This window comes from Malania oleifera, chromosome 2 (genome assembly GCF_029873635.1).
Source record: "Malania oleifera isolate guangnan ecotype guangnan chromosome 2, ASM2987363v1, whole genome shotgun sequence".
In the NCBI taxonomy this organism is placed as follows: Eukaryota; Viridiplantae; Streptophyta; class Magnoliopsida; order Santalales; family Ximeniaceae; genus Malania; species Malania oleifera.
The window spans coordinates 92,138,319-92,149,458 of NC_080418.1; the positions used below are offsets into that span (position 1 = coordinate 92,138,319).

General features: G+C 36.6%; 1 protein-coding gene across 1 annotated transcript in view; it reads right to left on the minus strand.

The window, feature by feature from the left end:
• Window positions 1-11,140, minus strand: part of LOC131149396 (cytochrome P450 97B2, chloroplastic) — a 155,852-nt gene that overhangs the window by 74,489 nt on the left and 70,223 nt on the right. Inside the window, exon 6 of the mRNA XM_058099821.1 lies at window positions 29-202. Coding sequence (XP_057955804.1) covers window positions 29-202 — 174 coding nt within the window. The remainder of the gene's footprint in view (window positions 1-28; window positions 203-11,140) is intronic.

Genomic DNA, 11,140 nt, shown 5'->3' on the forward strand with positions numbered 1-11,140 from the left:
CATAGTCAATCTGCTATCATGAACTCACCTGTCTAGTGTCTTTGGCATTCCTGATGAGTTCATCAAGGCAGTCATTGATAACCTTGAGGTCATTATGGAATTTTCGCTGCCTCGGCACTATCCATCTTGATAAAGGAATTTTCCAATAAGGAATATAAAATGTTGATCTATGCTCAGCTTCAAAAAGAGTGCCATATACTGCCTGTAATATAGTTGTAAAGCGTTAAACATGATCTTGCAGATTGCCTGCAAAATTCTTATTTAGATATTCAGGGGCAACAAAAAGCCAAAAAATAATGCTTTGTCTAGAACTCTTTCTTTGTGTATGTGTGTGTGTGTGTTGTGTGATTTAGTACTTTTTTCTATAACTCAATGAAAGATACAGTTTCTCCTTTCCACATAAAGGAGTGAGTGATCCATAGAGAATTGCAGTGACAGTCACTATCTCAATGTTAACATCCCATCAACCAAAAAAAAAAAGAGTTTTGACAATATCAAATTTGTAACTAGATATCAGTTACAGAATTTACACTTAGCTGTCTAAATTTATTTAAAATAAAATAAAATTAAAATAAAAAAACAAGAGTTTTGACAATGTCAAGTTCATGCTAGACCTCAGTTAGAGAACTTACAGTTGGGTTTCAAACTCAGCATTTGTTGGATGAATTGGGTCTACACATGGCAGAATACAGAGGAAACGAAATTTGGATGGATGCTGATCTAAGGTTAAGAAGGTACCAGAGGGAATTAAAAAATTTGAAGTGTTCAGTGAATTATGATGGGAAGGGTTTAAAGAGGGTTTTCATTCTGGAGTATTGTCAGTGCAGTTTTTTTTTTTATACATTTTTTTATTCTTGATTTAATGAGGAATTAATGTCCTTACCTACATTGTAATTTCCCTCTCTCTCTCTCTCTCTCAGTATATCTTCTTCATTAATAAAATATAAAAAAAAAAGCCAATCACATGCTTAATAGCTAAGTCCTCAAAGACGCATGAAGGATATGGGGCATGTTAGAACAAAATATCTTATTTTAATAATTCGGTTTTGTGGGTGGAGGCATTTTTGTCCTCAAGTCTTTATTATTATTGATAATAACGTATAAGAAGGCAGACCAGGGACTGCTCCCCAATTCTTCCTTTTTTTTCTCTTCTTCTCTCCTCCATCTCTAACTTCACAACATGGTATTAGAGCGTTGACCTCTAAATCTGATTTATTTGAATTGATTTTGATACTCTGATTTTCTGGTTGGTTTGAGAGTTGTTTAGGGGCGCTCTTCCACTGGGTTAGGCTGTGGAGCATCCTTGGTAGGAAGCTGTGTGCTTTCCTCGTGGTTTGCTGATGTGGAGTAAATTATACTCTGTTTCTAGCATACTGTTGTTGCTGTTCCTCTCTTCCACAGGCTGGTATCAGTTATACTCTGTTTGTGGTTGGCTGATGATGCTGTTTCGATACTGTGTTTGTGATTTTCTGTTTGCAATCTTGTCTCAATTACAGATTGGTCTTGATTGGGCTTCAATGAATTATTTCCTGCTCTGGCCTGCACTCGCTTTCAGTTGGTTCCAGCCATAATGGCTCTAGCTGCTGGAGGTTGTTAATTAAGTTCCTGCAGCACTTTGTTGTGGTCTTCCCGTTCTTTGTGGTTAAGTAATTCCTCCTAGGAAAATCTAACCTCAGTTTTGTCATAATAGCTGCCTCTTGAAGTTCTGGATCTTGGAAGTTCTGAAGTTCTGGATCTTTGAAGTCCTGAAGGGTCGTTTTATGCTAGATTGCTAGTGTGTCCAGCCTGACTTCTTCCCAAGCTTCTTCATGTGCTAATTCAGCCATGGCTACTGCCTCTGTGGTAAGGGAATTTCCAGAGAACAAAGGCAAGGACGAGATTTGGATGGCAGTCATGGTTGTGTACTCAGGCCATGAGTTTATCATGGAAATTCTTGCACTTGCACAACATTGTGGCGAGAAAAATCATGCCATCTATTGCTGTTCGGATCTCCTTGGGAAACAAACTTGAGGCGATAAGTCTCTTCCAAGAACGGTTCTACTGTTGACACTTCAAATGCACCTAGTCACTCCACTGTGGAATTGAGTACATCATCTACCGTTTCTTAAGAGGAGTATACACTCTTGTTTGTAGGGTTAACAACTCCAAACTCAATCTTCTAAATCTAGTGCTACTGTGGCCACTCAAGTTTGTACTCCTTGACTCTTCATCCTTCTCACTTTGCATTATACATTTAGGTGCCTGCTCCCATATGACAAGTTGGTGTAGGACAGGAAGTAATACCTTGGGAAGATCCTTGCTGGAAAATAATTAAGAAGAGTTGGTAGTTTATTATGTGTGGTTAGTAGTTTATTATCTGTATTCAGTATTAATTAGTATAGGAATATGTGCATTTGGGGGTTTTTTGTAATATTTGTGTAAAGTAGGGGTATATTTGGAATGTAATATTTTTTTAGGGGTTTAAGTGTAATTTCGTGTAAAGAGACTTTCTTATAAATAGTGTATGAAAGCCATGTTGTAGGCAGTCGTTGATGAATTTGAATTGAAGTGAACGTGAGTTCCCCCCTGGTATCTCCTCTCTCCTCCCTTCCCCTTCCATGTTCTCTTCTAATTACTCCATGGCTACAGAACCTTGATGCTGCCCCTGCATCAAGCAACTCCTCCAACCTCCCATCTTCTTTTTTTCTCTCCTGCAGTTTTTTTATTCTCTCTCTCTCTCTCTCTCTCTCTCTCTCTCTCTCTCTCTATCTCTCTCTCTCTCTCTCTATATATATATATATATACAGATATATTTCTGAATTTCAGTTTCAAAAAAAAAAAACTGAAAAGCAGTTCTGCAGTTTCTGAACTTTCAGAAATTCCAGTTTTGTCCGCAGATCTTGAACACCACTTTCCAGCAATCATCCTACAACACCACCCACACCACTAAAAACAGAACCCCCCAAAGCCCTTCCCCTCAAAATTTCATTGCCGTCCGGCCACTGGACGACCCTCATGTGCCGGCCAAACATACTCCAGCCATCAGTCTACAAGAATCTCTAGTGTCTTGTCTTTTTCTCATCATACTACCACCACCATTGTGCTCCTCACCCACTGATCTGCAGTTGCCTGAAATTTCATTGACGGAATCTCGCCGGCGGTGACTCATGCGCCCCACACGCCAGCGAAGCCCATGAGAAAGTCTCCTAGAGTCTTCTGCAATTTCCTATCTTGTGAGAAATTGCCTGCAACCCCAATATTTTGAGTTTCTCCACAATAATTTGATCTGCAGCTTGATATTTTGATTGCAGACACAATATGTTGTAAGCAAGTGAGATAATTTGGCACGAAACCCTAGAAATTATCACTGCCACCATCAAAAATCAGGTTTTGTTGCTGTAATTTGTGAGTTTTCTTTGTGAATTTGTTTCATTTCAGCAGGACAATCAATACCAAGGTGAATTACAGAGTTTTTTTTTTTTTGAGAAATTGGGAGTAAGGCTTGTGGGAACTTGTGTTAAAGGGTTGTGATATATAGCTGCAGCATAAGTATAAGCATAATTCAGCAACACAGTGACAAATTATAGTAAAAATGAATGTCACTTGTCAAACTTTGGGCACAATTTCAAGCTTTTCAACACCTTTCTCAAATGTGGAGAAAAGGTTTGCAAAATTGTCATTGATGGAATATGTCCAATGAATGTGGTTTGCATAAATGGAGTCATTCATATGCAGCTTCATCCAGAACCTCACCCAAAGCCTTATGTGATATCTTGGGTTGATAACTCTATTGTACATGTTTATGAAAGATGTTTGCTTCCCCTCCAAATGGGTGTATATTTGGCTAATGTTTCGTGTGATATCCTACCTATGAAGATTGGCCATGTACCCCTTGGTTCTTCTTGGTTGGATGATTTAGGTGTGATTCAAGGACATGAGAACACATATGACTTTCACTATAATGGGAATAAAATCATTTTGAAGTCGGCTCTACCAATGAACCAAGACAAAGAATCAGTTATAATTACTTAGCTTGAAGAAAACACAAGGAAGGAAATGAAGGTTCCAATTGTTGAGTTTTTCATTCCCAGTGTGCTTATTGATGCTAACTTGCAATTCAAGTCTATGACACTGCCAAAGGACCGTGGTTTCTTATATCACTCAAGCGCTGGCTTGCAAATAATCCAAGCTTGTTTCTCCCTTCTGATTCTCCAACATTTTAAAATTTGAGGCCAATTTTTTTCTAACTGGGGGAGAGTTGATGTAGGGCAAGTAGTAAGAACTTGGTAAGATCCTTGCTGAAAAATAATTAAGAGTTGGTCTAAGGAATTTTGGGGTAAGTTAGTAGATTATTATGTGTGGTTAGTAGTTTATTATCTGTGTTCAGTATTAATTAGTATAGGATTATGTGTATTTGGGGGTGGTTTGTAATATTTGTGTAAAGTAGGGGTATATTTGTAATGTAATTTTCCTTTAGGGGTTTGAGTGTAATTTCATGTAAAGAGGCTTTCTTATAAATAGTGTATGAAAGCCCTGCTGTAGGCAGTTGCTGATGAATTCGAATTGAAGTTGTACATGAGTTTCCCCCTAGTATTTCCTCTGTCCTCCCTTCCCCTTCCTTCTTCTCTTCTAATTTCTCCATGGCTGCAGAACCTTGATGCTGCCCCTGCATCACATGTAGTCTTAATTTTCAGTCCTTGAGCCCCACAATCAGGGTCTTAAATTTCCATGAAATTGTTGAAATTTTCATCAAAATTTCTGCTTCCCATCACCCTCGAAATCGAATTTGCAATGGATTTCCGTCTTACAAAATTTTTGTCAAAATTTTAATGAATCATTCGAAATTTATTGAAATCTCCAATTTTGGAAAAACATGTTGAAGCTTTAACAATAGAATGAAATTTCCCTATAATTCAAGTGAGAGATTTAAACCAAAATGAAAATTTTCTCTTAATTTATTGTTTTTTTTTTAATTGAAACCAAAGATTATTACAAGGGCTTTTATATGAAAAATAAAACTTCAATATTATCAAAAACAATTTATTTACTCTTTTAGGCGAAAATTACCTTGGTTTGTACAATAAATAATATATAATTGATTTATGATTTTCATTTATTTAAACATACATGACATTGATGTATTTAATTTATTATATATTAGTTCTAAAACTTACATTATTATGTCTATTAACCATTTTAAAGTTTCATAAAAGAATTTGATGCCTTATTACAAATTTTTATCATTTTTTAAAATCTAAATCGAAATTGACATCGAAAATTGAAATTTCCATCAAAATTTCCTCACTTGCAAAGCTTCAAAATTTTAGTCAAAATCGAATTTAAGACCATGTCAAAACTTTACCCTCCAAGGTTGCTCTTGTTGGTCGTTCAACCAATGTTTGGTTGTGGCAATTCTTTCAGTTCCTTATATTCCTCTTTCTTCTTTGTTATATTTACCTAAATTTCCTTTGAACCTATTATGAGTTAGTCAATTAACCAAGTCTCATAATTGATATGTGACCTTCTTTCCTTCTCATTACGTACAAGAAGAAGACTGGTGAAGGGCTTGAGAAGGATGGTCTATGCTTAAGTCATGGTGGATCTAGTCCCTATCATAAGACTTCCTCAATTTCTACACATGGTGCTTCTCTTGATTAGTGACACACTCATTTGGTTCATCCATCCCTTCAAAACTAAAAATTTTTCCTATGTTCAAATGTTTCTCATTTTGAGGTTTGATGTGTCGGGGAAGCATATTAGGACATCTTTCCATCTCGAGTCTTGTAGTAAATCATTATTTTCTCTTATTCATTCAAATACTTGGGGTTTGAGTACAGTCAAAATTTTTACTAATCATCAATATTTTGTGTTGGATGATTTTTCGTGTATAACTTGGATCTGTTTGTTAAAAGACAAGATGTATTTACTCAATTCTACCTAGGAATGAAAACTATGTTTGGCATTAGTACTCAATTTTTCAACCTAATAGTGCACTTGAATTTGTTCAAAATGAACCTCAATTTTTTTCTTGGCCAAAGGGATTATTCATCAAACATCACGTAAACGTAATGGAGTAGCTAAACCAAAAAAAAAAAAAAAATAAGGCATTTACTTCACATAGCATGGTCTCTACTCCTATGCGTGTTCCTAAAACCTTTTGCATTGATGCTCTTTTTACAACTGTTGTTTGCCTTTTGGATCAATGCCCTCCAATTTTCTAGGTGATCAAATTCCCTACTTGACTAAACTTTGTTCGTGTATTAATCTTATTGGCAGATTATCCCTCATACCAATTGGACGTGAGAAACATCTTCCTGTATGGAGATTTGCATGAAAAGGTATACATGGAGCAACCTCCTAGGTATGTTTCTCAAAGGGAGGATGGTAAAGTATGTAGGTTGCATAAGGCCATTATGGTCTTAAGCAGTCTCCATGACCTTGATTTGACAAATTTAGTGTGTTGGTCTCTACATTTGGCTATGTTACTATGTGGTACTTCTAATAGTTTGTGTTGATGATATGACATCACTAGCAATGAGCATGATTGCAAATGTTTCGTAGTGGCTTTAAGCAAAATTTCAAAACAAGACTTGGGTACTCTATGTTACTTTCTTAGTATTGAGTTTGTACGGCATAGGAAAGGGTTGAATCTATCTCAACAAAAATATATCGTGGACTTTCTAAGTAAGACTAGTTTGTGGTAGCTAAACAAGTTAATACTCTTATTGACTTGAACATGAAGTTTTCTAGGGATATTGGGCCGCACTTTGAACACAAATATTGATATACACAGTTGGTTAGCAAGTTGATCAACACTAGACTTAACAAATCTTTTTCAATGTGCGTGCTGAGTCAATTTAAGGAAATCCTAAACAACCACATTGGGATGCGTTTCTCAGGATTTTTTGGTATCTCAAAGGCTCACTTTGTTGATGATCAAAGATCTATTATTGGAGAGGTAATCTTGTTAATTGGAGTACTAAGATCCAGTGCTGAAGTAGAATATGAAGCTATCGTTCATATTGTGCAGAAGATCTGACTGAAGTTTCTTCTATCAAAGATGGGATTCTTGGTAACGAAGCCAATAGATAGGTGATAACCAAGCTGCCATTTATATTACTAGCAATCCAATGTTTCTAATAAATAAAATATTTAAAAAAAAACACACATTGAAGTTAAATGTAATTTTGTGAGGGATGTTGTGTTGAAGAAGGCGGTGAGGACTCCCTTTGTTAAATCGATGGATCAATTAGATGACACTTTATTTAAACTCGACTTGTCAACTAGTTGTAACAAGCTAGGTAAAGTGATTTTATGCACCTCCAGTTTAGGGGGGAATGTTCAAAGAGAATATGTTATTTTAGCAATTAGGTTGTATGTGTGGAGGTATATTTGTCCTTAAGTCTTTATTACTATCGTTAAACCTTGATACACATTGTTGATCGCAACCTAACAATTTAAGCTTTTAGGTAAAGTGGCATTCTAACATGGTATCCAAGCTGGTTACTAAGAGGTCTTGGGTTCTACCCTTGTTGCCCACATTTATTGTGTGGATTGTGGTGTTTAAAAACAAACCGTATTCCCTTTAATAGGCATTTATTGTTAGTTTATCTCTCCATGTGCTGTCAGGCTGCATGTGTAGGGGAGTGTTAAAGCTTGACATGCATTGTTGGCCCACAACCTAATAACTTACAGTTTTAGGTAAAGTGGTATTCTAACAACTGTTAATGGTTATTTTGGTTATTTAGTATGTGCTAGTTTATATTAATAAGCATGAGTTAGTAAGGATATTATGGTCACTGGCATGGACTTGCTATATATTATAAATAGAGGGAGAGACCTATTGTAGTGATTGGGTCTTCTATTTTACATAATATCTCAACATGGTATTAAAGCAAGATAACATAAACCCTACTGCCAAACCAAACCCTAAACTTGATCATCCTGTGCAAATTTGCCATTGTAGGAGAATAAGCCTCACCTTAATAACTTAAAAACCAATCTAGGAATTGCTGGAAAGCTCAGCAGTTGCCAAAAACAATATGGCAACCTCAAGAATAATTCCATATTTTGCAAAACCAACCAGATTGATAGTCATAGAATGCTCAGATCCATAGGTCTATGAAATGCCATTGTTAGAGGAGTTTTCACTAACCCCCATGTGCTGGCCAATTGTCAAAAACTCCAATCCCACATGCTAGCGAGTGAGACCTCTTCCAAGCCTGATTTAACTACGATTTTTCCAAAATGCTTTAAATTTTTTCCATAGATCATAATATCAATTTTTTGGTGGCAAGCTCTTAGTTGTTGTTTAGTACCATTAATGTCATCGATGAGTGTTTTTGGGGCAATAACATTGCTTGTATGTTGTTTTTCTATTACGTCAATTTGGTGGTGACTTGTTCATGATTGTTTTAATGATTCACCTTGTTTGTGGTTGTCTTGGTTGATACGACCGTGCTCATTTTTTGTTGTTGGTGTAGTTTGAGAGTGTTGGGATGGAGTCCATGAGTCCCAAAAGTATGTTCCCTTCATCGCTACCATAGATAACAACCAAAAAGTTCGATGGACAAAAATTATGTTAAGTGGTTTAAGGCTACTAAGGTCTATTTGATAAGATTTGGCAAATCTAAACATTTGTCCAATTTAGGCCCTTTAATGATAAAAGAAAGAAGCGTGGATTTAGGAGATGCATTGATTGTTTCCCTCTTGTGGAACTCAATGTAACCCCAGGTTGCATAGATGTACATGCATCAAGATGAGTGTGAGGAGATTCGGGATTATGTCAAACTCCTATATTTCAATAATGTTACACGCATATACAATCTATCTTTGGAGTACTTTTACTTACAACAGGGAGATAGGAGTGTCATAGATTACCTTGCAAAGATGAAGCGCATCCATAAGGATCTTAAACTTGTTCAAACCCATTATCACAAATGTTCATAGGATGCAGAGGAAGAGGGAACTTATGACAGTTCTTTGGTTTCTAACAGGCTTGAAACCGAGTTTAAGGCAGTCCAGTCCTAGATGCTTGGTATTGCATAGTTGCCATCCTTTGTCAATGATTATTCTTGCGTACTTCGTGCTTCCTCTAGTGCACATTCCCCATCTCTTGCATCTAATGTTTTAGCCCCTAGCTCGGAGAGGACTACTTTCGTTACAAAAGGTGATTCTAGTTTTCAACCAAGCAACTGCAGAAGCTCTTGATATGGTTCAAGTGCCCATAGTGGAAGATATGGACAAGTGGCATAGTCCTTCCTTGCAAGCACAATCATTATGGAAGAGAAGGTCATACTATTGAGCAATGTTGGGGTCTCCATGGTAAATAGTTTTGTATCACCAATATAACCTCCACAAAGTTCCAAATTCCAACAATACCAAGTATTGCAACACGCTTCCTTTCCCATCATATCACTTGTTCAAATAGGTAACCCTATAGCTTGTCTATCATCCAACACTTCTTTCCCTAGTCCTTGGGTAATAGATTCATCTGCCAATGATCACATAACAGGTATATTGAATTTCTTCTCTACTTTCTAGTATTTTGAAAGCTTACCTCGTGTTACCCTTGTTGGTGGGTCCACCACTTCCATTAAGGGAATATGGACTGTAAATCCCGCTTCCTCTATTTTTCTTCCTTCGGTTTTTTATATTCCCAAGTTTCCTTTCAAATTAATGTCAGTTAGCAAGATTACTGAATCCATGAATGGTTCAATAACATTCTTTCTTGATTTTGTGGTCATTCAAGAGATAAAGATGAGGAAGACAATTAGCAGAGGATGTGAAGCTAGTGGACTTTACCACTTTGGGCTGCTATATCTTTCTATCACTTGCACTACTGCTGCCATACCACCCCAAATCCATTGTTACCTAGATTATCTTTCATTGGAAAAGTTAAAACAACTAGTTCCTACTTTGAGTCCTATGCCTAGTCTTGAATGTGAGTCTTGTCAATTGAAGAAGCATCATCACGTTCTCTTCCTGAGTCAATAAATGGGTAAAGGTTCCTTTGGTGTTAGTAAATTATGATGTTTGAAGTCATAGTCAGGCTGTGTCCAAGTTGGGCTTTCGATAGTTTATAACCTTTCTTGATGATTATTCAAGGATGATTTGGCTTTATTTAAAAAATGATTTTTCTAAGTTATTTCGTATATGTTTAGCCTTTTGTTATGAAAAAAAGACTCAATTTGGTTTGCTGTTCATATACTTTGGAGTGATATGCTAAAGAGTACTTTAGTACCCAAATCATACTTATGTGACTCAATTTGGTATTGTTCATCAGTTATCATGCGCCCACACTCCACAACAAAATGGGGTTGCACAATGGAAAAATAGGCACATCCTTGAAGTCAGTCATACCTTACTTTATAACGCATGTTCCTAAATTATTTTGGAGTGATGTTGTACTACGTGCCTACTATCTTATCAATAAAATGCCATCCACTATTCTTGGTGGTAAAATTCCATACTTCGTTCTCCTCCCAAAACATTTCTTTGTTCTGGTTATCTCCTCCTATATTCAGGTTGTGTCCTTTGTTCATCATTTAACCCTCGAGGTGGATAACTTGGATCGTTGTGCTATAACTATTTTTCGGCTACTCATGTATTCAAAAGGGATTGTTGTTATAGTCCAACTCTACATTGTTATTTTCACTCAACTAGTTACCCTTTGAGTCTACACCATACTGTTCTTAGTCTTTGAGTGCTTTTAACCTCAATGAGTCCCTTCCTTTGCCTCAACTCCCAGATTTTAGTTTGTTGTCTCTGCCAGTTTGAGTCCTTCTCATTGCTTCAATCATCCTAATTTGCAGATGTATTCACGACAACAGCGCAAGGGAAGAGAGTCCCTTCTAGGTTCTACTATTATGCCTTTGATTTCCTTGTCCAAGGATCCATTTCATGCAATGCCGATCCTCCCGTTGCTGTCCATAAAGGTAAATGCACATGTACACAACATACCTTCTCCAACTTTGTCTGCTCTAACTTTATATTACCATCATATTATTGTTTTGTTAATACTTTAGTTTTTCGTTGCTTTTCGTAAATTTGTTTATGAAGCACTAGCCCACAATGGATGGAGGAATACAAATGGTCGAAGAGATTATACCTAGCATATTGGATTGGGTCGGATAATTCGTGGCGGATTAGGTGGATTAGG